We start from the raw sequence: 24,782 nt of genomic DNA on the forward strand, positions 1-24,782 counted from the left end.
AAATTATCAAACAATAATTTGTGAATGGATTTACTATTCACTCTGAATTTTCATTTGCAAAACTGTTGCCTTTAAAAACAAACGAACAAACAATAAAGATAAAAAAGAAATTATTGGTGCCAGGATTATTTGTACAAATGCATCATATACTAAATGCATGACATGTAAACTGCAGGCAGAATGCACTAAAGTGAAATAATCCTAATGAATAACAAGACAGAGAACTGCAAGAGAGACGGAAAACCGTAAAAATGGTTTAGCACAATGGTTCCCAATGGCTGTTCCCAACAGCCATTGGGTCCAGATTTATTCTCAGTCATCAGTCCAAGGTCCACATAGTTTAATATATTCAGCGTCATACTTGTGTTTGGCCATGACGTCGAGCTAGTTTGCTGTCTCAAGTAGATGTCCATTACCTCACTCTACAGCAGGAAACGACGCTTCAAATTAAAAGCTTTGTGCCGGAACATTTACTTGAATTCTGCTGCTACTTTAGTACTAATGTTGTGGTGCGTAGTTGGTAACTGCATGCTGCATCATCATTATGCATGTAAAGAGAAGAAAGAGAACTGATATATTGAGACCAATTTCCTACTTGGAGAGGCTCTCAGAGAAGCTGGGCTGCTGTCTTTTCTCCATTTCACATCCCGTTCTCATATGTGAACTTTGCCTCATATGATGAAACCCTTTATTTTGGTTGTTGCAATTGCACCTTATAGGACTTGGTTAAGCACCTGCCAAGTTCGCAAAACTGTCTGCATTGTTGTGTTGGCAGTTGAGGATTTCAAGGCCTGGATATTATGGAACAGAAAATGTTACCATGTACTTAGAAAATTCCCCCGGGTGCTCTTAATGTCATCTCTAACAGCTTTCCCAATTCATTCTCTATGGAGCAGCTCCAGACTTTGTACTTGACGGCGTCATAAATTTGAGGTTTATCCCTCTCATTTTTGTTTATGGAAAGAATTGCTTATGTTGTCTGGACTGTGTTATACCATAGGAAAATGGGTGTAGTTCCCCTTTAAGTTTTTTTGGTACCTGCAGCAGCTCAGTAACTAAGTTTTCTCCTCCACTAAAAAACTTCTTTTCCAGAAAATGAAGCACGCATGCCCCTCAGCTGTGGCTGATGTTTGTTGTCATTAACACAACACTACCCTCTGCCTTATTAACATGGACACTGGGGACCAGTCGATGCCTGGTACATGTTTTTCATCACTGTGTTTAAAGCTCACCTTAACCATTTCTCATCACCTCCCAGTGTGATGATGAGAGGCTTGTGTTGAGTTTCAGATTGAAGAGGTTACATGTTTGTGCGGTCGTGTATTGGCGGATGTCTGTGTGTGTGCCTGCGTTCTTTAAAAGCTGCTGAAAGAATGCCGGTGCAAGATGAAACCTGACTCATTAATCGGGTGTCTGTGACGCTGCCGTCTTCTCTCGCAGCAATGGGGAAGGCAGGAAGAGGACCCTGTCTGGCTGCAGCAGCGACTCAGTGAGTGGAGGTCTCCCCCCGACCCCACGCAGGGTCTCCTGGAGACAGAAGATCTTCCTGAGGGTCGCCTCGCCCATGATGAAGCCATCTGCATCCATGCAGCACACAGGTCTGGTAACATAATCCCTCAAGCTGTTGGGGCAAGGAACAACACGATGCACAGTGAATACGCTCTGAATAATCCACAAGTGCATAGAAAATGAGTCGAAGGCAGGGAGGACATTTGATTCTTGTGGAGAGACTCTCAGATTGTGTGCATATATGGGGAAAGGAGCAAGGGTGAAAAGGAAAGAGGAATTTAGCCACTTCATCTTTGTCAGATAAACACTGATAATGAAACTTGTGTAAATGATCCTCCTACACAGCATGGTCCTAGCTTTAAAATGTAGTCATCAGATTATTTCCACATCCAGGGGGTTGATAATATCTTCACCAACAAGCACCAAGAACTCTGATAGCACATGTAGTCATTAGATTTATTGCTCATATAGAATACTGTGACATATTTCTTCACGTACTTCCTGCTGATGTTTTGGATGCTGTGTTCCAGACGGCTCTGATGGCAGGGAGCTGTTGCCTCTCTCCCCTCGTGGCTTGGACTCAAGTCTGGATCCCCTGGGGCTTCTGTTGCCAAAGGCAGGTGACCCCCTGTCTGGGGAGAGGCCCAAAAAGACGGGGGCTGACTACCGGGCCCTCTGGAAGACTGCCATCCACCAGCAGATACTACTGCTGCGCATGGAAAAGGAGAACCAGAGGCTGGAGGGTGAGTTTCAGTTACTACTGTGCACATAAACTACAATACACACCCTGAAGCCATTCTTCCATCGGTCACATGAATGACACAGATGAGGAATGTTTAGTGTGTTTGTTTCCTTGCAGACACTGGTGGTATTAATAATTAGTCACGGGAATGTTCTTATTGAAATCAGCACACAGTGGGTTCCACTGTTAAAGGGCAACAGCACCTAAACTAGTCATTTCCATGACCTAGGAAAGTTCAGTCGATATTTGTGAACGTGAGCTACTCTCTCTCCCAAAGCCTGAAACCAGAAGAGTAAATCTGGTCTCGTGATGTCATGAAGTAGAAGTCTCAAGCAGCTCCATAGACAATGAACGGGAGCCTGTAGTGTTCTCTGTAAAAGTCCCCTGCTTGCTTTCAGCGTCATCTAGAACAGTGGTTCTCAACCAGGTGTCATTAAGGGAGTTCCAGGGGTCCCGGAAAAATGGGGAATAGTCCATTTTCACTGTTTTAACTACAGAAGTGAACCAAATAAGAGTCATAAATGTGACTATTCAGATGGAGGTTTTATCTCCTCAGTTGTTGATAACAGGGCAGCTAACAATTATTTCAATCAGGAGAGACAGAAGAATGAAATAAAGATGACGTTTAATACAGAATATGAGTGTACAGATTAACAGATGATTTGTGCTGATTAAGATTTAACAGAAGTCTTAAGTGCTTAGACACCAGAGGGAGATTATTTGTGATTGTGGGACATCTGAGAGACAGCAACATAAATCCCCACCAAGACACTGGTGGAGGTGGTGGCTGATGACTTTGAGGCTGCATCTGAGAAGACTGGGTGGTGACTGGGGGGTGGAGGGTGCGCACAGCTGCAGTATTAAGGGACTGTAGGCAGAAAAGAACCAGATTTAAAATGAGGAGCAGTAAGATGATAGGCTGACGGAGAAGGTGTGTCGCTGTCTTCAAATGGTATATTTTATCCAGCTAACAGTTCAAAACTCCAAAGTAAGTCAGTTTGTTATCCTGTATGACAATGAAAAACATCGAATTCTCATGTTTAAGAAGCATAAAACTAGAAAATGTTAAGCGTATTTGCTTAAAAAATGACTAGAGATAATTGACCTTTGCTAAGCCCCGCCCCTTTGTGATGGTCCAACAAGCTGACAGAGTCAGCATGGAGCCCACACTGTAACTAACTGCACTCCCTGAAGAAATATTATCATATTTTTGGAAAAATGAAAGAGTGATTCCAGAGAGAAGCAGACAGAGGGGTCTACAGTCTGTGTTTGAAGGATATATCCAGGATGTCAAACTGACTCAGCAGCAACAACAAGTTAAAAAGACAAAGATAGTTATAAGCTAAAGCTGAACTATAGGCTACAGATCACAGTGTAAAAGTGAACCACCACATCACTGCTGATCGCCACAGAACACAATGAATATAAAGGGAAACTTTGCTGATATTGAACCAGCTGTGTGGCATCACAGTGTGTGCAGATGAACAGTGTTTGGCTTCACCCCCGTGCCTCTGCCAGCACCTGGACCTCCACTGAAACAACGCTCATCTGCCCACACTGCGATGACACACTGTTGGTTGAATATGAGCAAAGTTTCCCTGCTTCCCTTCACTGGTTCCTGTACAGCAGGGTCGGTCTTTGTTTCACTGTTATAATCATTAAAAAGCAAAAGCAGCATGTGTATACATTCAGTAGGCTATATCTTCAGTAGCTAGCTAGCTAACCCTACACTTTTCAGGGTCTGATTTTGGTTTTGGAACAGGGAAGAAACGTATATCTTTTTCCAACCTCTCCAGGTAAGAAGTATCATTAATACACTACGTGCCCCAGGCACAACATTTAGCTCCAAATCCACAAAACCAGCCTGAAAATGAAGGAAATCTGAAACGACTGCTTTAGAGTCAATGGAGCACAGCTGTGCTGTTGTCGGACCCTGGTCTGAGCTGGCCTGATGCTAACCGCTATAATTGGCCAGTCTGCGTCAGGGGGCGGGACTTAGCGAAGTGTCAATTCAGTTATCAAAATAGTTGCCAATTAATTTTCCATGACCTAGTGTGTATCAATTTAGGGGCCCTTAACATGAAAAAAGGTCGAGAACCACTGATCTAGAACATCTTTTCTGATTCATTGTCCACGGAGCAGCTCCAGACTTTATACTTTGACATCACAAATCTGAGTGTCAACACTCTGGTTTTTGGATTTGGGAGAGAGTCGTTCATGTTAACTAATACATTTGGATTGTCTTTAGAACACAGGAATAATGTGTATGAATTTTGAAAATGGGTGTAGTTCCCCTTTAAGGTTGTGAAGCCATTTATCACAGTGGTGACTTCCACTCCTCTCCCTTTTTACTCACCTACCATTAAAAGCTCTACACTGAGGAGTCCTCACCGCACACTCTCACAATTAACATTTTGTCGTTCCTAACCAAAGCTTTATGAGACAGGCAGAGAACGCTGTTTATTTTGAGATGTCAAGCGCTGCCATCTCGGCTTGAGATTCTAGAGCACGGCTATATTTAGAGCAAAATGTTTTGGTGTTGCATACACACACACACACACACACACACACACACATGCGCACACATGCACATGTGAGCGCATGCAGATTTGCAAACACGCTTGAACAAACACTCAGTAGGTTAAAGTGCATGTTATCAGGGGACAAACAACAACAGTAAATAGTTAAAATAACAGGATGTAGCGTTTGGAAATGTCGCCCTCTAATGGCCGAGGTTATAAAGTGTGCAAAGTTTATTTTAGCACTCCTTTTCTCCTCTCCTCCCCTCACAGCCACTTGTCTCCAAACAGGAAGTTAACAGGCAGGAGGAGGATGGAGTGGAGAGGAAGTGGAGGCCATTTGAGACACTTAATTAGCAGCTTTATTATCAAACATGCATCTTTAAAGTGAAGTAAACTCAACCTCCTATTGGCATTAAAGAAGATCGTAATATGTGTCAGTTTTATGCACGTCTAGCTCAAATATTTGCTCTCAGAGAAAAAGAGAAGAGATTTTTTTTTTCAGCTTTGGGATGCTGCAAACTGTAGCTTTCACATTACATTATACCAACACATCTCTTTCCTTTTGTTTGCTATGACACCAATGCTGGTCTGAGGACCTAACTGTGAATAACCCTTTTCCATAGAAGGTAAGAGATATAAAAGCAGCCCTTGGGATCAAGGCAGATGGATGTTTTGCATGACTGCGGGTGTTGATCATCATGTTCATTCACTTCAGCTCCCTTTGTTTGCATGCTCAGGGACGATCGTACTTTTATGGTGGTGTTGTTTCTTTTGTCCGTCGTGCCTCTCCTCACTATCTTGATGGAGCTTCTCTATGCCTCCGACACAATGAGGATGGATCTGTAGTGTTAATGTGGGTATTGTGGCTTGTGTTTAGGCTTTCAATGGTAACTGGTGACAAAAGGCGAGGCGCTGTAGCCACACTTGCTCTCCCATCTGGTGTCTTTTAATCGGCTACGTCCTGTTTCACAAAGGCAAAAAGACAGAACGGTTTTTCTTTTTTCAAATTCCCTCTTTTGTTGGCCTTTGCTCTTGATTTTCTGATGCAACAAGAGAAGCGTAACTGGCAAACTGATGGCGAGCATGTTCTCTTTTCATCCTGGTGATTGTATTACAGCGAGCAGGGACGAGCTGCACATCCGTAAGATGAAGCTGAACTACCAGGAAGTGGGCCAGTGCTCCAAAGAGGCGCAGGCATTGTGGGAGAGAAAACTGACAGCCCCGGGCAGAACGACAGTCCCACAAGACAAGGAGGAGATGTATCGTGCACTCTGCCAAGGTGAGAGATGTGTGTGTGTGGTATTTTTAAGGTTAGGCTTTCATTGCCTTTATTATAAGGTAGCTAGAAAGTGACAGGAAAGGGGACGACATGCAGCAGAAGGGCTGCAGGTCGGGAGGGCAAGGGCTCCAGGTGTCTACTAGGTGTGTGTGTGTTTTTGTGTGTTAGAAAGTCAGAGAAACTGGTTGTGAAGACATCCTCACAAAGGCTATTTGTGTATCTGTAAACATACAGTGTGACCATGATCACATGCAGTCTCCATCTTCTGTGTGCAGGTGTTCCCAAGAGCAGGCGCGGGGAGGTCTGGTTGCTCCTCTCCCATCAGCACCGGCTGCGTCACAGGCTGCCCCAGCGTCAGCAAGCCCCGGACACCCACTACCACGACCTGCTCAAGCAGCTCACCGCACAGCAGCATTCTATCCTGGTGGATCTAGGTGAGCACGCTGTTGTAACAGTCACAGAGAGGGTGTGTTCACTTGGTCCTTTTGAGCCCTCGAAGTGGACTCGGATTCTCCTAGCATTCAGTGAACACACATTGGAACAGGCTAACGAGTACGTCATTAACCCTCCGCAGACTGAGGGGGTTTCAGGGTACAGTGGTAATTTTGGCACTCTCTATGACTTTTAGGGAGAATATATTTCTGGATTGTACTTGTACTGTAAAAAAAAAAAAAAAAAGGCAGGTAGGCTAAATGAAACTTTTGTGGCACTTAGCACTCTATCACTGCTGTAAATGATTAATTTAAACACTTTAATGTTTTATCTAAATCACAATATTTAAAAAAAATCTCATTATTTGGCAGTGGACACGTTGGAAAGTGTAAATTATGAGTATTTTATATGCTTGTAAAATAAAAACTCCTGGAGATATTAATCCAAATTATAGCTGCTGCGCAGCAATGGGTCAGGTCCGGGCATTTTTAGGCAACTCTGAGCAACCTCTGGAACCCAAGACGGTCATCTACCGCTCTGAGCTAATTGGCAAGTAGCAACTCAACAGTGGCTTCACAAATTGAGTAAGCCATTCAGTGTTGTGTGTAGGAAAGCAGCCATCCATGCGTGGAAAGGCAGATTTGAAACCACTGTAAAAAAGTTATTAAGACAAAAATCTGAAAATACACATATTGCATCTAGACAGCATAGAGATGTTGGAAATTTATTTTTAACAATGATAGATTTGCTCCATAAGTGAAAAACTGATGTTTAAAATTGCCATTTTTACATTGACTCCAATTGTTCACATTAGAGCAAAATTCAAAATGCTGTCAAAAATTCAGTTTTTGAGATAAAATTCTGATATTTGCCACACATCATCTACCATGACTCTAGCATTTTGTCTTTTTTTTTCATGAACATTGAAGATTTATTTAGCAAGAATTTGCATGTATATGTTTACAGTACCGTTTACAGTCAAACATTTTGATGCACTGTAGGACAGTCTGAAGATGCTCTGTAGCAAGTTTGGTGTCAATTGAGCAAAAATTGTGGGAGGAGATAGGTTTAAGAAGTTTTACAGTTTTTGAAAAAAACAGTGATGAACTTCATAATTTTTAATAGGTACAACAGTTTCTTCAGTATTGGGGCTACAGTTTGATGAAAGTTGTGAAGTTGTAGCACGTATGGTTGATTTGTTATGAATTTTCAAAGTTTTGAACTTTAGACGCTTGCTGTAGCGCCACCATCAGAACTATTGGCTTGAGTTTACAGCTGAGGATATCTGGCATGAGACTGGACCTTTGTGCAAAGTTTGGTGAGTTTTCACCCATGGGAAGTATGATTTCCTTGGAAGAAGAAAGAAGAAGAATACCTAGGATTACAATAGTGTCCTGGCAGCTTAGCTGCCTGGACACTAATAAATGACATATGTATCCAAATCCTGCCGAGCTCTGCTGGCGCAGGTTTCATTGAAGAGGCCTCGCCATCACTTCCAGTAAATCATGCACAAAGAATTGTGGGTACTTTATACCCACCGAGGATACACACAAACACCCTTGTAAATTCTCTGAATGAAGGCTTCTGTCCTGAAGGATCCTTGACATTGGAACAGTCTGGATTTGTTGACATAGCATCCTTGAGATTCAGCCATTTAAGGATCCTTCTTTGACTTTGAGAAACACCCTGTGTCTTCCTCTCTGCCATGACCCTCACTATAAATTTCCAGCTGCGTAGACGTAGGAGTTTGATGCGATTGTTTTGCAATAGGCAACTGTCAAAACATGCGGGCATCGATAAAGGGAATTGATAAGCTGGGATGCATGTGATTCCAGTGGTTGGCCTCAGTTCTCGTTTCCCATTTCTACAGAGAAGAAAGAAAAGTAACTGAATTTGACTGCTTTATATTTCAGGCATGGGAAGTGGTAGTAGCTGTCTTTAGCAGGAAAACAGAAACTGTAAATATTTGGATGTAACTTCATTTCTCCCTCCCTGCTCAGGCCGGACCTTCCCCACCCACCAGTACTTCTCAGCCCAGCTGGGCGCAGGGCAGCTTTCCCTCTACAACCTCCTGAAAGCCTACTCTCTGCTGGATACAGAGGTACGTGCTCTTATCTTGGTTCTTTTCCCCACAGTGCATCGCTGTCCTGCCACTGGTGGTACGTACAGTATAATGTGTGCTCTCTTTTTGTGCCACTCAGGTCGGCTATTGTCAGGGTATCAGCTTCGTGGCCGGAGTGCTGCTGCTGCACATGAGTGAAGAACAGGCCTTTGACATGCTGAAGTTCCTCATGTATGACCTCGGCATCAGGCAGCAGTACAGACCTGACATGGTCTCTCTACAGGTCAGTGCACGGATGGCTGCATGAACCACTAGAACATGGTATAAGTATATGAGCAATTTAGCTACAGAATCCAGTACATTTAATTCCTGCAAGGTCATTGAGGGTTCAGCATCAGACATGATTACGTGTTGCACCAACATTCAGTTTCATAAAGGTCAATTAGAGCCATATTACGGCTTTGGATTTAGTACTGTGGGAAAAAAATCCTCTGGATGTTAAAGGGGACCTATCATGCCATTTCTTATTTTCTGGAATACATACTCAGTTTTCAATGTTTCTTTCTACTTTCAACACGAGCTGCCGTCAGCTTAAGACAGATTTCTTTGTGGTCATCTGCTCCAGGCACACTACTGCAGGTCTTTGCATTACGTAGCCTATGGTGCTACATGAAGCTACACGCTAACGTCAAAGAAACGCGTCATCTTGGTTGCTCATGTTAATTTCTCCCCTGATTTCAGCACCAGTTGTGTTTAGCACTTTTGATTGGTGATTTTATCAGGAGAAAGTGCCGCTATTCTCCTTAACAGTCATTCCCCCAGCTGCAAGTACACTGCTACATGTAGCCACATGCTAACATCAGGCAAACCTGTTATCTTGGATGTTTATCTTGTTAGTTTCTCCTCCATGTCAAGTTGTGTTTAGAAGCTTTTCCTTGTAGTTTCTTACATTAGAAAGTGCCACTGTTTCCCGTTATTTACAATGGCCGTGCAAATGCCGAGATACATAACACCCAGAAACAACGACCAATCAGAGCAGACTGGGCTTTTCTGAGAGGGGGACTTAAAGACACAGGTACTAAAACAGAGCGTCTCAGACAGACGGTGAATTCAGGTGTCCCAGCACAGACAGTCTGAGGAAAAGAAAGTGTTTCTTGAACATTAAAACATGTAAATATGTTCTGGTAGAAACTCACAATACAAGTATGAACCTGAAAATGAGCATTACAGGTCCCGCTATGAATATTTAAATTCGGGTGCTTCCGCCTAGTCGTATCAAAAAAGATGCTGTGGTAGATGGTAATACAAGCTAGTATCTCCCTACTAGCCTGACGTCGCCAGACCAAATTGCAAATGTGATTTTTCTTTCAGAACATGTAAAGGGTAAGTCCGCAGATTCATCAGTTTCCCAGGCTACCTCACTGCAGCTCCCCTAACACATCTGACCAAGGGACACTGAGATAGTACACCAACACACAGACTGCTGCAGTTATCACCAGTGTTTATTTAGTAAGGGCACATTTATACTTCCTTTTACGTACAAACATAGATACAGTACAGGCCAAAAGTTTGGACACACCTTCTCATTCAATGCGTTTTCTTTATTTTCATGACTATTTACATTGTAGATTCTCACTGAAGGCATCAAAACTATGAATGAACACATGTGGAGTTATGTACTTAACAAAAAAAGGTGAAATAACTGAAAACATGTTTTATATTCTAGTTTCTTCAAAATAGCCACCCTTTGCTCTGATTACTGCTTTGCACACTCTTGGCATTCTCTCCATGAGCTTCAGGAGGTAGTCACCTGAAATGGTTTCCACTTCACAGGTGTGCCTTATCAGGGTTAATTAGTGGAATTTCTTGCGTTATCAATGGGGTTGGGACCATCAGTTGTGTTGTGCAGAAGTCAGGTTAATACACAGCCGACAGCCCTATTGGACAACTGTTAAAATTCATATTATGGCAAGAACCAATCAGCTAACTAAAGAAAAACGAGTGGCCATCATTACTTTAAGAAATGAAGGTCAGTCAGTCTGGAAAATTGCAAAAACTTTAAATGTGTCCCCAAGTGGAGTCGCAAAAACCATCAAGCACTACAACGAAACTGTCACACATGAGGACCGACCCAGGAAAGGAAGACCAAGAGTCACCTCTGCTGCTGAGGATAAGTTCATCCAAGTCACCAGCCTCAGAAATCGCAAGTTAACAGCAGCTCAGATCAGAGACCAGATGAATGGCACACAGAGTTCTAGCAGCAGACCCATCTCTAGAACAACTGTTAAGAGGAGACTGCGCGAATCAGGCCTTCATGGTCAAATAGCTGCTAGGAAACCACTGCTAAGGAGAGGCAACAAGCAGAAGAGATTTGTTTGGGCCAAGAAACACAAGGAATGGACATTAGACCAGTGGAAATCTGTGCTTTGGTCTGATGAGTCCAAATTTGAGATCTTTGGTTCCAACCGCCGTGTCTTTGTGAGACGCAGAAAAGGTGAACGGATGGATTCCACATGCCTGGTTCCCACTGTGAAGCATGGAGGAGGAGGTGTGATGGTGTGGGGGTGTTTTGCTGGTGACACTGTTGGGGATTTATTCAAAACTGAAGGCACACTGAACCAGCATGGCTACCACAGCATCCTGCAGTGACATGCCATCCCATCCGGTTTAGTTGGACGATCATTTATTTTTCAACAGGACAATGACCCCAAACACACCTCCAGGCTGTGTAAGGGCTATTTGACCAAGAAGGAGAGTGATGGAGTGCTGCGGCAGATGACCTGGCCTCCACAGTCACCGGACCTGAACCCAATCAAGATGGTTTGGGGTGAGCTGGACCGCAGAGTGAAGGCAAAGGGGCCAACAAGTGCTAAACACCTCTGGGAACTCCTTCAAGACTGTTGGAAAACCATTTCAGGTGACTACCTCTTGAAGCTCATGGAGAGAATGCCAAGAGTGTGCAAAGCAGTAATCAGAGCAAAGGGTGGCTATTTTGAAGAAACTAGAATATAAAACATGTTTTCAGTTATTTCACCTTTTTTTGTTAAGTACATAACTCCACATGTGTTCATTCATAGTTTTGATGCCTTCAGTGAGAATCTACAATGTAAATAGTCATGAAAATAAAGAAAACGCATTGAATGAGAAGGTGTGTCCAAACTTCTGGCCTGTACTGGATATCCGTTTCAAACACTGTGAACTCCACTGCCCTCATACTTCCATGCGTCTTATGTTGGCACAGATACAGCCAACAGATGGCACCAGAGGGCAGAGTAAAAACTTTCTGACAACAACAAATGAGGTGACGGTGAGGAGGTCGTAATATTGTACCTTTTAAGAGGCGACTGTAGATGCTGGTTGTCTGAGGACATTAAATACATCATGACATGAACGGAAAACTCTTCGCTATATTACTGATTTGTTCCGTTCAACCATTTTTTAAATGTCTTCTTCATCTCCTATGTTTGTGTCTGTATCAGTAAGCTTCCGGAAAATGTGCACAAATACGGATGAAATGAGCTCAGACCATGAACAGAAGGCTCTGTCTATCTGTATTTACACATCTAAAAAAGCCCGACACACCAAACCGACATCAAACAAAGAGAGCCGACTGTTGTGTCGCCTCACGTCACGTGTGTCTCGGCTAAAAGAAAACACACCACAAAGACTAAAGCTGACGGCCATCTAGCATGTGCGCCCTGCGCCTGCGTGAGAAGATAGAACTCCACGTACTAGCAGGCAGCAGTGGTCTGAAACTGTCATTCAAAGAGGGAAACCAGAAGACCGCCATGATGCTAGTTAGCCAGTTAGCACACTGACAACACAATCCAGTGTTGAAAGAACAGAGTATATTTACCGAGCGCCAGTGAACAATGACACAAACCATCACGCAATGTTTCTGCTAGTGAGCTTAATGTCTAAAGAAAACTCTTACCTCATCTGTCAAATTGTTTTGCTCTCACTCCCTGCTGTCTCTCGCCATTTATCTACTTTTTTCACTTCTCTTTCTCTTCTGCACTGAGCTGAACTGAAAAAAACCCAACAAGGGCTGACAGTGTGGGATACACCACAAAGAATAGTGTAACAGACGCCTTACTGTTGAGAATAAATGAGCCTTTAGGAGCCACTGATGAAGACCCAGCCCACACCTTCACACAGGTGTCCTCAATCAGTCATCAGTGAGCTGCACCTGGAGCACACAGAGCAGAGACACACACACACACACACACACACACACACACACACACACACAGAAATAGGACAGAATGACATGTAACACCAAGATAACATGTAACACTCATAATTAGATATAATGAGAAACAGTGTCAAAAAAACTCTACACAAAGTTCCCTTAAATGTAAATTATAAAACATTATGTCAACAACAAGCATGTTGGACTTTAAGATTCATGTTTCAGCCATCGTCATCCGCCTGCTGTGAAAGCTCTCGTGTGGGTAATTAGTTAGCAACAGCAAACAGTAGCCAAGTGTCTCCACCTCTTATTTAAACCACACCTGCATGCCTGCTCTGTTAGTCTCTGTTAAACATCAGCTGACCTCACGGGGGTGACAGCATCAGCAGACGTGGTAATGTTTAATCTACATCAGGTAACCATTCAGCAGAGCAGTTCCCTCTTGCCTCTCTCTACATGGCAGCTCTGCGCTTTAAAGACTAACCCAAAGGTTTCAAAGCGAGGAGGAATCTGTGCCGTTTTCTGTGTGCGGCAGTTCAGAACGAGGAGGTAAAGGTGTCACTTGTCTTCTTTGTAACGGTCAGGAAGCTGCAAGACTGATAACAGTCTAATTTTAGCCTGAGCTAACTTCTGCTTCTCTTTTCTGTCTGCTGTGCTTTTCACCGTAGCACTTGTCAGGATCACTGCATTACATTGTCGAAGAGTTAGTACAGCTCATCAAATGCTTGGCCTTGATGCGTGTCTGAGCGAGTCTCGACAAGAACACTGGTGATACTTAAGGAGCTCCCTGTGTGGGTAAATGTTCATTTGCCAGCTAATAATTCTCAGATTTCTCTGTGGTACTCTGCCCCCTGCAGATCCAGACAGACCAGTTTGTTCGGGCACAGCATGTTTTGTCCTGCGTGTTTATTATTTGTTTGAATGTGTGTGCTAATGCCTATGCACTCTGTCTATGCGTGTGTGTGTGTGTGTGTGTGTGTGTCTGTCTCAGGTTCAGATGTACCAGCTCTCCAGGCTCTTACACGACTACCACCGCGAGTTGTACAATCACCTGGAGGAGCACGAGATCTGCCCCAGTCTCTACGCAGCGCCGTGGTTCCTCACTCTCTTCGCCTCACAGTTCCCCCTCAACTTTGTGTCTCGCATCTTTGGTATATTCCAGCAGAATGCTTTTTTTCAAATGACATTTAAACCACCTTAAAATAATTAAGTTAAATGTTTGTCTTTTATTCGCTGTGTTTGTTTCTCTTCAGATTTTGTATTCGTCCAAGGGACCGGGGTGATCTTCAAAGTGGCCCTCTGTCTGCTGAGCAGCCATGAGGGGGAGATAGTGGAGTGCGACAGCTTTGAGAGCATCGTGGACTACCTGAAAACTACACTTCCCGCCCTCACTCAGACACAGATGGAGCAGACCATTGCAAAGGTAAACAGTGGGAAGTTGACACTGCATGAAATACAGTCCCCGGCTTCCACACAATTAAGCTCAGTGACGCATGTAAACTTAACTTAGTGGCCACTTAACCCCGGCTTTATTACAGGGCTTTGTTGAATGCTAGTTTCTGATTGGTTAATTACAGCAGTCTGTTATTTCTGAATAGCAACAGACCACTCTGTGCTAGAGAGGCGGTAGGCTTGGAGAGCCAGTAATCACACTAACCAGAAAGCAGGACATAATCTCAGTGAGACCTCGTGCTTAAATACAGTGTTAGATAAATCTGGAGAGGAGAACAAATCAAAATTGCATATAAAAAGTGAAGTTTTTATTTTCAGATTTACTGCTAAGCAGCAGTAAATTTTTTATTTAATGTGTATTTACATTATATAGAGGAAGAATTGTTTTTGTTGCAGTCTTTCAGAGAGCTGTATGCAACATTCAGAGCATTAATTTAGCAGCAAACAACTGTTTGATATGTAAAGATGTAGTAGAGTAATGACGTCCTGAGTGGAGAGTGAAGTCACTCTACTTCTCTGTGTGATGTAATCTGAGCTTCTCTGTTTGTTGCTGTGGTTGAGGGTCTGGCTGCACACGCATATAAGTGCATGTGAGTCCCTGTGCATGTGTCCTGCTTGCTGGCTAATTGCCGCCGATCTGCACTCATAAAGCTGCTGAATTACATCGTCTTGACCCGCAGTGGCGAAACAGTGTCTTTGCAGAAGCATAACGCCCCCCACGTTAACACTATTAGCTCTGTCATCCCTGTTGCATTGCTAGCACTGTTAGTGTGACCTGTGTGTGACCTCTTCTGCTTTAATGAACCACTTAGAGCTGGTAGATGGTGGTAACAGCCAGGGTTATTCACCTCATGGAAAACCCTTCATAAGTCTGGGATAAATGGCAAAGGACAGCAGTGTTGAGTGACCTCGTGTGGACAACCTGCTCATTTTCTACCTGGAGAGATGGCATCATGCTAGTGTTAGCTAACAGCACACAAATGATGTTTACTGGCGGCAAAAATAATAAAACGAATATTTATCTTTATAAAAACATGGCGACTTTACAACAAACAATGAATATGCAAACAGATAAAGCCAGTAAGTTGTCCACGGACATCGACAAGCCAGTTATGTAGCCTCTGTTGCTCTGAAAATGACCCGCAATCCTCCGCTATTTACCACCTCACGCAGGTATTGAGTTTTGACAGCAGGGGGCACTGTCGCTTCCTCAAACTGAATATATTCTGAACTTTAAGCATCTCAACAGCATAGATAAACACACAAAATGAATAGAAAAAGTGCACACATAACGGCACTATTATTAAATTTAGCTGTATTTAACCTAGACTATTAGTTATGTTACATTTGTGCCGTTAGCACTGTTTGCCGCTAGCCGCCGGCTCTGTAACCTCCATGTTAAAAGCCGTGTGCAGGTAGTACCAACTCCCAATCCTAGATATGCTCTGAATTTTGCATACAGCACCTTTAAGATAATACCTTGCACTTGCATGTTCTCTGTTACAGTCTCTCCCTGCAGAAGTACTGTTGCTGTGTGTTTAGCCAAACTTTCTCTCTTTGAAAATAGTAGAGTTGTGGTTGTCACTTTTCTTGATGTGACTGTGAGTAAACTGTGCTAATATTATGTTGGGGATATTGCATGTTTTTGTTTTGTTAACAAATCCAATGAAAACACCAGAACCAACAGTGTGTTATCCCATCTTTCAGGACTTTCCAACTTTCCCAGTCAGTATGTGGCACTCAAACCAAATTCTATTTGCTCCTACTGAAGATGTAATTATCTCAGATCACTGACTTATCCTTTAAACTCTCTATATGTAGTGACTTTGCTGGACATTAGGTTGCATTCACACCAGTCAGGTACTATATGAAAACACCAGTCATTCCATTTATTTGAATACGGCCATGCGTCTACACTGCGGTGGTGGGGCCTGTAGCAAAAAGTTGAAACACCACCGGGACCCTTGCAGTCCGCAGGAACGAGTAATACGCCCACAGTCTCCTTCTTTCGTTAAATATCACAGTGAGTAAAAGAAACAAAGTATGTTTTAACAGCTCGTGTGTACCATCCTAGAGAGCACTCTCTTTTTGGCAGTAAAGATACTACAGTAGCCAACATAAACAAACTCACTGTCAACAAGTACTCAGTTGCTGAGATGGGGAGATTAGGTTTTCATAACTCGTGTCCACCCTCCACTCCCAACAAATAGGCAGTAATTAAATACAAGTTGGATTTAGCAGCGGCAGCACAGGTTGCTGATGGGGGCTACTTTTAAATATGCCAGGATGTGTCGTAATGACAAACTTGTTAAAGCTCGTACTCCAGACCAGACTGGCAAAACTGGACATCGACCTAACTTGCTGCATCGCCTGATTTGGTGTGAACGCAGCCTTACTGTTGGTTTTCGTACCAGTGTAAGTATACTATAATGCCTTGTCAGTTATCAGCATCTGTCTCACTGTGTAACCTGTTGTTTGCCAGGTGATGGAGATGGACATCTCCAAGCAGCTGCATGCGTACGAGGTGGAGTACCACGTCCTGCAGGACGAGCTGTTAGAGTCTGGACCGTTGTCTGATGACTCGGAGCGGCTCGACAAACTAGAAAAGACAAATGTGCAGTTGAAGAAACAGAACATGGACCTGCTGGAAAAACTTCAGGTAAAAGGGAGAAGAATCAAACCCCTGTATCCCTTCATCCATGTCTGTGGGGAGTATTTGAGGGAACAGCAGCAGCATCATTTAGGGAATTGATGTGTTATTATGGGAGATATTTAATTTATTATTCCTACCTTTGACAGACGTGAGCAGCTTGTTCATATCTGCTTTAAAGCTCCACACTGATGCCACTGCCAGTGCCTCTTTTTACCCACAGATGGCACTAAAACACAAGTTAAAACCCCAGTGAAAATGATAGCAAGACAAAGGGACTGGACACTGAATGTTCTCCAAATGCTCTTAACATTTTGATAAGTAGTTTGTGAATCTGTCAGGCAGGACTGGTAAAGTCACACATGATAGTCCTCATGTTAATGAGGGTCAAAGAGGTATTGAGCTGCTCTCATGTCTGATGTGACAAAGAAAGATTAGTGGACTCTCAGACTGTTAGGTTACTGTTTGTACATTTAACAAGTGAATTGCCTGATTTCTGTATGAATGACAGTCGTATTTGTTCGCACTGTTGTTGAGATTTTGTGCTTTATTTCTGGTAAAAGTCATAAATTCTAGTGGAGTTCTCAGGGTGTGAAGCATCTGTGCTTTTTGTTCCCCCCTCTGTCTTTGTTTTGTGCCTTGTCTTTACTGAGGTACATTCTGTGTCCTCCAGGCTGCGCGGCAGAAGATCCAGACACTGGAGACGAGCGTGGAGAACTTCCTTTCTCGGGAGAGCAAAATGAAGCACATGATTCGCTCTCTGGAGCAGGAGAGGGCAGCTTACCAGAAGACCATTGAACGCATGCGCTCATGCCTTCCCCCTGACGCCCTGACAGATGTGGAGATGACCCAGATCAAAACAGGACCCAACGGGAAAGCCAAAACTGCAGCCAAGAAGCCCTGATGGCAACCAGGGGGCTGGCTGCTGTGGGCAGACGCACAGGCAGAGACTGAAGTGAACAAATGGAGACTTGCTTTTAGTGGAAGGCTGCTGAGCTCCACGGCTATTGTTGAACTGCTGCACAAGAGCAGCAAGGTTTTTGTAAATGTGTGATGTCTGGACTTGAGACGTGCAGACTGTATGGGAAATATGTACGTGGTGTTTGTCCGCATATAATAGAGCAGTGGGAGGATGGTTTCAGTTATATTAGCAAACAGGCTGCTCCGTCAGTGCATCAAAGCTGCTGTTCTGTCTGGTCTGTTTCACTGCCAGTTTGAAGGTGAGATCCGTCCTTGCCTGCTCAGATCTTTTTTGGTAATCACAGGGGGATTTTTTTTAGATTGACACAAGTGAGAAATGTGTCTGCCTCTGCAAATCCCTTCGAGCACTCCCTTGATGCATTTTACTACCAGTCTCAGTAGCACCACAGAGGCAGTAAACAGAAGTCGACAAACAATCTTTTGGACCTCAGGTTCAACTTATAGCCATTACCAGTGTGTATGATCTCAGCTTTGATGCCTCTGTGTTATTTGTTGTTCTGTGATCACATTGCTTTGTCATTTCCTTGTGTTCACTTGAATTTTGTGAATGTAATTTCCCTCCAAAGATCACGATGATAACATCCGAGCGCACGTCTGCCATATTAGGCTTTAAATTTCTGCAGACACATATGGCAGCTCGTTGCTCAGCCCTCAGCGCCGCACCACTGCCTTCACGTGAGACATCTTTAGTACGTGCACTTGCTGCTTCTAAGGAGGAAGTGTTTCTTCCAAAGCTCAGGCAGGATGTGAGGTTGTCTGCCTTCTCAGTTTCCTGTGTGACTGACCGCGGTGTCGCCTCGTTTTCGCACCACGTTCAGACGACTAAGGCAGAGTTCACGCACCCCAGGAGGCACTGAAAAAAACAGACACATGCGGAGGAGTGATCTGAATGTACATCACATGATCCTGTTTTAAAAAGTCTGTGTGGCATTTTTTGTTTTTGTCTGCTGGAGGTTTGACAAAACTAGCAACACCCTCTCTTCCTGTAGTTGTCGAAGGTGGGTCTACAAACACCTCGAGTTGTTTGGCTCAAGATTTTCAACACAGCATATCTGCAGTTGCAATACTGCTGGTCACACATCCGATTTTATGTTTGCAGTGAAACTCAAGTGTTTAGGTGAGTAGGGAGACCGCAAAGGAAATAAAAAAGACTTAATTCAGTTTCCTTTTGAGTGGGGAAAGAGTCTCTCCTGAAGCTAATATATACAGTATATGTACACACACACATTCGCATGCAAACAGTGAACCGTCTGATTGTAAGGGCAGACGGTTCGGATGAGTTCAAAGCGTGTCCCTGGCTGTCTCCTCAGTTTTGTTTTATCCCACCTCCGTGTCTGACTCAACATCGCCAGTACTGATTGAAAGCAAAACAGTCTTGGGCTTGACTCCGCTTTCATAAAACACTGTTACATTAAAATCAAGGTGATGTCTATCATGAGAAAAGCACTTGCTAACAGTGTCTATCAGCCTGTCTGTCCTTGGTTACATGTGGAGACACATTTGTCTGTTTCAGTGTAAAGTTTTTATTCTCAAACTTAAGTCCAGGCAGACGTATCTTTTGGCGTACAATGTTTTTATGTTGAAGCAATTCTGTGTGGTTGCATATACCCAGAGCACTTGATACAGGAGCTACAGTTATGCACATCGAGTTCGATAAATCCGTCCTAACGTTTGCTATCATGGTAAAATGTTCTTTTGGTAGTTGCAAAGGTTTGCTCCAAATTTCTCATTAGTAATACCTAAATCATCACCTCTGAACAACAGGGACTCTTAACAGTTCAGATAATTAAACATACCAAAATCGAAATCTGTTGAAGGACACGTAGGATACAGTCCTACACCGCTTCCTGCCTCTTTATGCCTGTATTTTTTTGCTCTAATACAGTATTTGTGCATCATATAAATTGACCTTTGAACCAAAGATGTGGTTGCTTTTCGAAAACGAATGAATGCAAAGTGAATGAATCCATCCACACGGCTGTGGTGTATGATATGTTAAATGTTTTAACTTTTTTGTCACTCCACTTTTTCTGCTTTCTGTAGGTTTGTACTCAGACAAAAGCTTGAAAAAAAAAAACACCAAATATTGGCAGAAAAAACTTGACACTTAAAAGAAAAGACCATTGGTTGACTTGTTTACTTGTCGTTCACATCGTATTCCTTTGTGCCAAAATAAATAATGGCCTTTATTCTCCATTAATCGGAGATACAAGACCGTTTTGTCAATATCTAATATCAAGCACATCCGAGTGGTCAGCAAAAGGTCGTAATTTTACATCAGGTGCTCCGACTCCTGACTACTAAATAGTGCTTGTAACACTGTGTTGAAAGGAAAGACGCTCAACAATAGATGGATTGTTTTTCTGTCAACATGAGGGCTACACATAAACAAAGACACTGTCTTGAATTCTTCAATAAACTTCACCTTGCCTTGTTTTCTGTCTACTCATGTCTGAATGTCTTTCCTGCTCAGTAAGCCTCTCATAAAGAAATCATGTTCCTTTCCCTGCTCTACAAGGTAGCACTTCAAGTGTAGGACGTAGCCTCCAGCTGAAATGGTCTCTGTGTGTAGACGTATTATTGCGTAAAAGGCCAAGGAAGGCTTCGACAGTTTTAGAGAGTCTATTTAAAGACCTTCAAATAGTTGTACTTTTGTTAACGCCTTGGGCAAAGAGAACTACAGGTCTCCAGTGGGGGAAAAAATCCTCTGTGAAATTGTACCTTTACAAAGTATCTGAAACATTCAACCAACTGTAGGCTATATTTCTGAATTAGCCATAATGTAGTGAATTAAATAAATATTGCTTGCATGCTTGGCTTCTGATGAAAAGTGCAGTGTTAGTTGAATAAAATAAAGACACTTGTTTGATGAGATCACTTTGATATAGACAAGGTATTCTCAACAAGGGGTTCCCTACTTAGCTACTGTGTATTGTATTGCTCTAAAGAGTGCATGAAATAAGTCAGCGAGGGATTTAGCACGTCATAACACTTAGCTAAAAACAATGGATGAATGAAAATAGATAAAATTATATGAATAAATTGAAATACAATTCATTCACAAAGTATTTTTGATAAACTGATGAAATAGTTAGCTTATAATAATGGATTAATTCTTAAAATCTATGGCTAAAAGTAATGTAAAAAGTTGGAATTGTCAGTTAAGGGTAAACAAATTGTCATGGATAAACTGTTAAACAACAAAAAGCAGTGGATCATTTATTCTTTCAATGGTGCTGCAATGGATAAACAGTTTAAATGGGTAGCTAATAAAAGTACTGGATAGTGAAAAATAGTAAAATAGCTTCAATTGAATAAATGTAGAAATATAGCAGAAAAGTAGGTCCAATTGATAAACAGTTGAAATATGAAAAGTATTGGATGAATGATGAAGCTAAAAGTAATTGATAAATGTCTATGGACAAATACGATTAGCTAATTCTTAAAAGTATTGGATATATAGTAAAAAAAAAAAAGTTAATAGCAATGAGTTATTGAATTATATAATTATTATAATTATATTATTATTGAAATACAGTACAGGCCAAAAGTTTGGACACACCTTCTCATTCAATGCGTTTTCTTTATTTTCATGACTATTTACATTGTAGATTCTCACTGAAGGCATCAGAACTATGAATGAACACATGTGGAGTTATGTACTTAACAAAAAAAGGTGAAATAACTGAAAACATGTTTTATATTCTAGTTTCTTCAAAATAGCCACCCTTTGCTCTGATTACTGCTTTGCACACTCTTGGCATTCTCTCCATGAGCTTCAAGAGGTAGTCACCTGAAATGGTTTCCACTTCACAGGTGTGCCTTATCAGGGTTAATTAGTGGAATTTCTTGCTTTATCAATGGGGTTGGGACCATCAGTTGTGTTGTGCAGAAGTCAGGTTAATACACAGCCGACAGCCCTATTGGACAACTGTTAAAATTCATATTATGGCAAGAACCAATCAGCTAACTAAAGAAAAACGAGTGGCCATCATTACTTTAAGAAATGAAGGTCAGTCAGTCCGGAAAATTGCAAAAACTTTAAATGTGTCCCCAAGTGGAGTCGCAAAAACCATCAAGCGCTACAACGAAACTGGCACACATGAGGACCGACCCAGGAAAGGAAGACCAAGAGTCACCTCTGCTTCTGAGGATAAGTTCATCCGAGTCACCAGCCTCAGAAATCGCAAGTTAACAGCAGCTCAGATCAGAGACCAGATGAATGCCACACAGAGTTCTAGCAGCAGACCCATCTCTAGAACAACTGTTAAGAGGAGACTGCGTGAATCAGGCCTTCATGGTCAAATAGCTGCTAGGAAACCACTGCTAAGGAGAGGCAACAAGCAGAAGAGATTTGTTTGGGCCAAGAAACACAAGGAATGGACATTAGACCAGTGGAAATCTGTGCTTTGGTCTGATGAGTCCAAATTTGAGATCTTTGGTTCCAAACGCTGTGTCTTTGTGAGACGCAGAAAAGGTGAACGGATGGATTCCACATGCCTGGTTCCCACTGTGAAGCATGGAGGAGGAGGTGTGATGGTGTGGGGGTGTTTTGCTGGTGACACTGTTGGGGATTTATTCAAAATTGAAGGCACACTGAACCAGCATGGCTACCACAGCATCCTGCAGCGACATGCCATCCCATCTGGTTTGCGTTTAGTTGGACGATCATTTATTTTTCAACAGGACAGTGACCCCAAACACACCTCCAGGCTGTGTAAGGGCTATTTGACCAAGAAGGAGAGTGATGGAGTGCTGCGGCAGATGACCTGGCCTCCACAGTCACCGGACCTGAACCCAATCGAGATGGTTTGGGGTGAGCTGGACCGCAGAGTGAAGGCAAAGGGGCCAACAAGTGCTAAACACCTCTGGGAACTCCTTCAAGACTGTTGGAAAACCATTTCAGGTGACTACCTCTTGAAGCTCATGGAGAGAATGCCAAGAGTGTGCAAAGCAGTAATCAGAGCAAAGGGTGGCTATTTTGAAGAAACTAGAATATAAAACATGTTTTCAGTTATTTCACCTTTTTTGTTAAGTACATAACTCCACATGTGTTCATTCATAGTTTTGATGCCTTCAGTGAGAATCTACAATGTAAATAGTCATGAAAATAAAGAAAACGCATTGAATGAGAAGGTGTGTCCAAACTTTTGGCCTGTACTGTATATGTTGTAAGTAATGGTTAAACAGCTTAAATAGTTAGCAGGTTGGATAAATGGTGTAATGGATAAATGTGTATGGACAAATATTTAACATAGCTAGCAAATGTTTAAAAATATTGGATAAAAAAGCAATGTATCATTTGCTCATTTGCTCTTCAATTGATAAACAGTTAACATAGGTAGCTTGTGTAAATAGTACGAGATAAACAACGAAAAAGCTTAATTTGAATAAATTGTTAAAATATAGCAGAAAAAGTGATGATATACAGTTGAAAAATTAAATGTACTGATAAATGGAAAAAGCAGTAAAAGTAATGTATTGTCTATTGAAAAACATTTTTTATAGTTAGTTAATGTTAAAAATATTTAATAAATAGTGGAAAATGAGTAAATTGTTTAAATATATAGCAAAAGCAATTGATAAACAACTGGAATAGCTAAGCAGGATAAATGATAGAAGAGCCAAAAGCAATGGATAAATTGTTAAGTTGTAAAAAGCAATGGATTACAGTCGTTTTTTTAAAATGGTGCTGCAATGGATAAACAGAAATAGTTGGCTAATGTTAAAAGTACAGCATAAATAGTGAAAACACTAAAAGTGATCAATACATTGTTAAAATATTGGCCATCAGAAAGTATCAAAGTAATGGTTAAACAGTACAAGGATTAAAAGTAGCGGATAAATGGTGAAAATGCTAAAAAGCAATGGATACATGTCTATGGACAAACACTTAACATAGTTTATATTAAAAAGTTTTGGATAAAGAGTAAAAAAGCTAAAAGTGATGAGTAAATTGTTAAAATATATAGCAAACAGCAATAAATAAACAGCTGAAATAGTTAGCTAAGCCTGGATAAATGGTGAACTAGCTAAAAGTAATAGATGATTTATTAAAAAGTAGCAAAAAATGTTGGGAAAACAGTAGAAATGTTAGACGTACTGGATAAATGGTGGAAAAGTTAGACATAGTGGATACATTTCTGTGGACAAACACTTAACATAAATGTTGAAAAAGCTAAAAGTGATGAAAAATTGTTATGATATATAGAAAAAACCAATGATAAACATCTAATATATTTAGCCAAGGCTGGATAAATGGCTAAAAAGAAAAAAGTGATGAATAAAGTTTCATAAAATGTTAAATTACATTAGCTAAAAACTGTTTTTGCTATCTAGCCTTTTATTCATTAGCCTACTTTTAGCTTTTTCACCATTTATTCAGTTGGATAAACGGTTAAAAAGCTAAAGGTGATGTATGGATTGTTACATGTGTAACAAAAAGTAATGGATAAACAGTTGAAATAGTTAGCTAACATTAAAAGTATTGGTTGAAGGTGAAGAGGACAAAAGTAATTAGCCTGATAATGACTTGAGCTTAACATTCTGTCTCACTCTCTGTATCAGTCTGGCCATGCTGCTGCTCCAAACACTTTTTAGGAATAAAAATCCAATTGGGGCCAACTGGGGATCTGCAACGAACTTGACAACATAAACGGCCAATCAAAGACTGTGTTGTAGTTGATGACATAACATGCAGGCCACAGTTTGCAGAAGAGTAATGGCAAATCCCAGTCCCTAGAAGAATAGAGTCAAAAAAGAACAAGATGCATTTTTCGCTGTTCTTCCAGCTGGATTTGGCAAAAGCTTGATTTATCAGCTAGCTCTATTGGTGATGAAGATGTTCCTTGGTGTTTTGTTATACTGATTGGCTGAAGGAGTTTGTCTGTTAAGTCTGGGTGAGTTTGGGTGTACTCCCACCCAATCAAAGCGTTTGAGGCCCGACTGATAGAGCGAAACA

The 24,782-nt window shown here is 41.9% G+C and overlaps 1 protein-coding gene across 5 annotated transcripts in view; it reads left to right on the top strand.

Annotated features, from left to right (window-relative positions):
- tbc1d4 (TBC1 domain family, member 4) overlaps positions 1-20,266 on the top strand; it is a 55,539-nt gene extending 35,273 nt beyond the window's left edge. For 3 of the 5 annotated variants that reach the window (XM_049593576.1, XM_049593577.1, XM_049593578.1), the window contains 10 exons: positions 1,441-1,598; positions 2,040-2,252; positions 5,891-6,052; positions 6,328-6,486; positions 8,485-8,585; positions 8,686-8,829; positions 13,730-13,889; positions 13,992-14,161; positions 16,673-16,849; positions 17,514-20,266. In XM_049593576.1, the coding sequence (XP_049449533.1) occupies positions 1,441-1,598; positions 2,040-2,252; positions 5,891-6,052; positions 6,328-6,486; positions 8,485-8,585; positions 8,686-8,829; positions 13,730-13,889; positions 13,992-14,161; positions 16,673-16,849; positions 17,514-17,744 (1,675 nt within the window). In that variant the 3' untranslated portion in view covers positions 17,745-20,266. Of the gene's footprint in view, positions 1-1,440; positions 1,599-2,039; positions 2,253-5,890; positions 6,053-6,327; positions 6,487-8,484; positions 8,586-8,685; positions 8,830-13,144; positions 13,288-13,406; positions 13,534-13,729; positions 13,890-13,991; positions 14,162-16,672; positions 16,850-17,513 lie in introns of those variants that run through there. The other 2 variants (XM_049593579.1, XM_049593581.1) reach the window with 2 other exon arrangements.
- Positions 20,267-24,782: the final 4,516 nt, after the last annotated feature.

Source organism: Epinephelus fuscoguttatus, linkage group LG13 (assembly GCF_011397635.1).
Source record: "Epinephelus fuscoguttatus linkage group LG13, E.fuscoguttatus.final_Chr_v1".
Lineage (NCBI taxonomy): Eukaryota > Metazoa > Chordata > Actinopteri > Perciformes > Serranidae > Epinephelus > Epinephelus fuscoguttatus.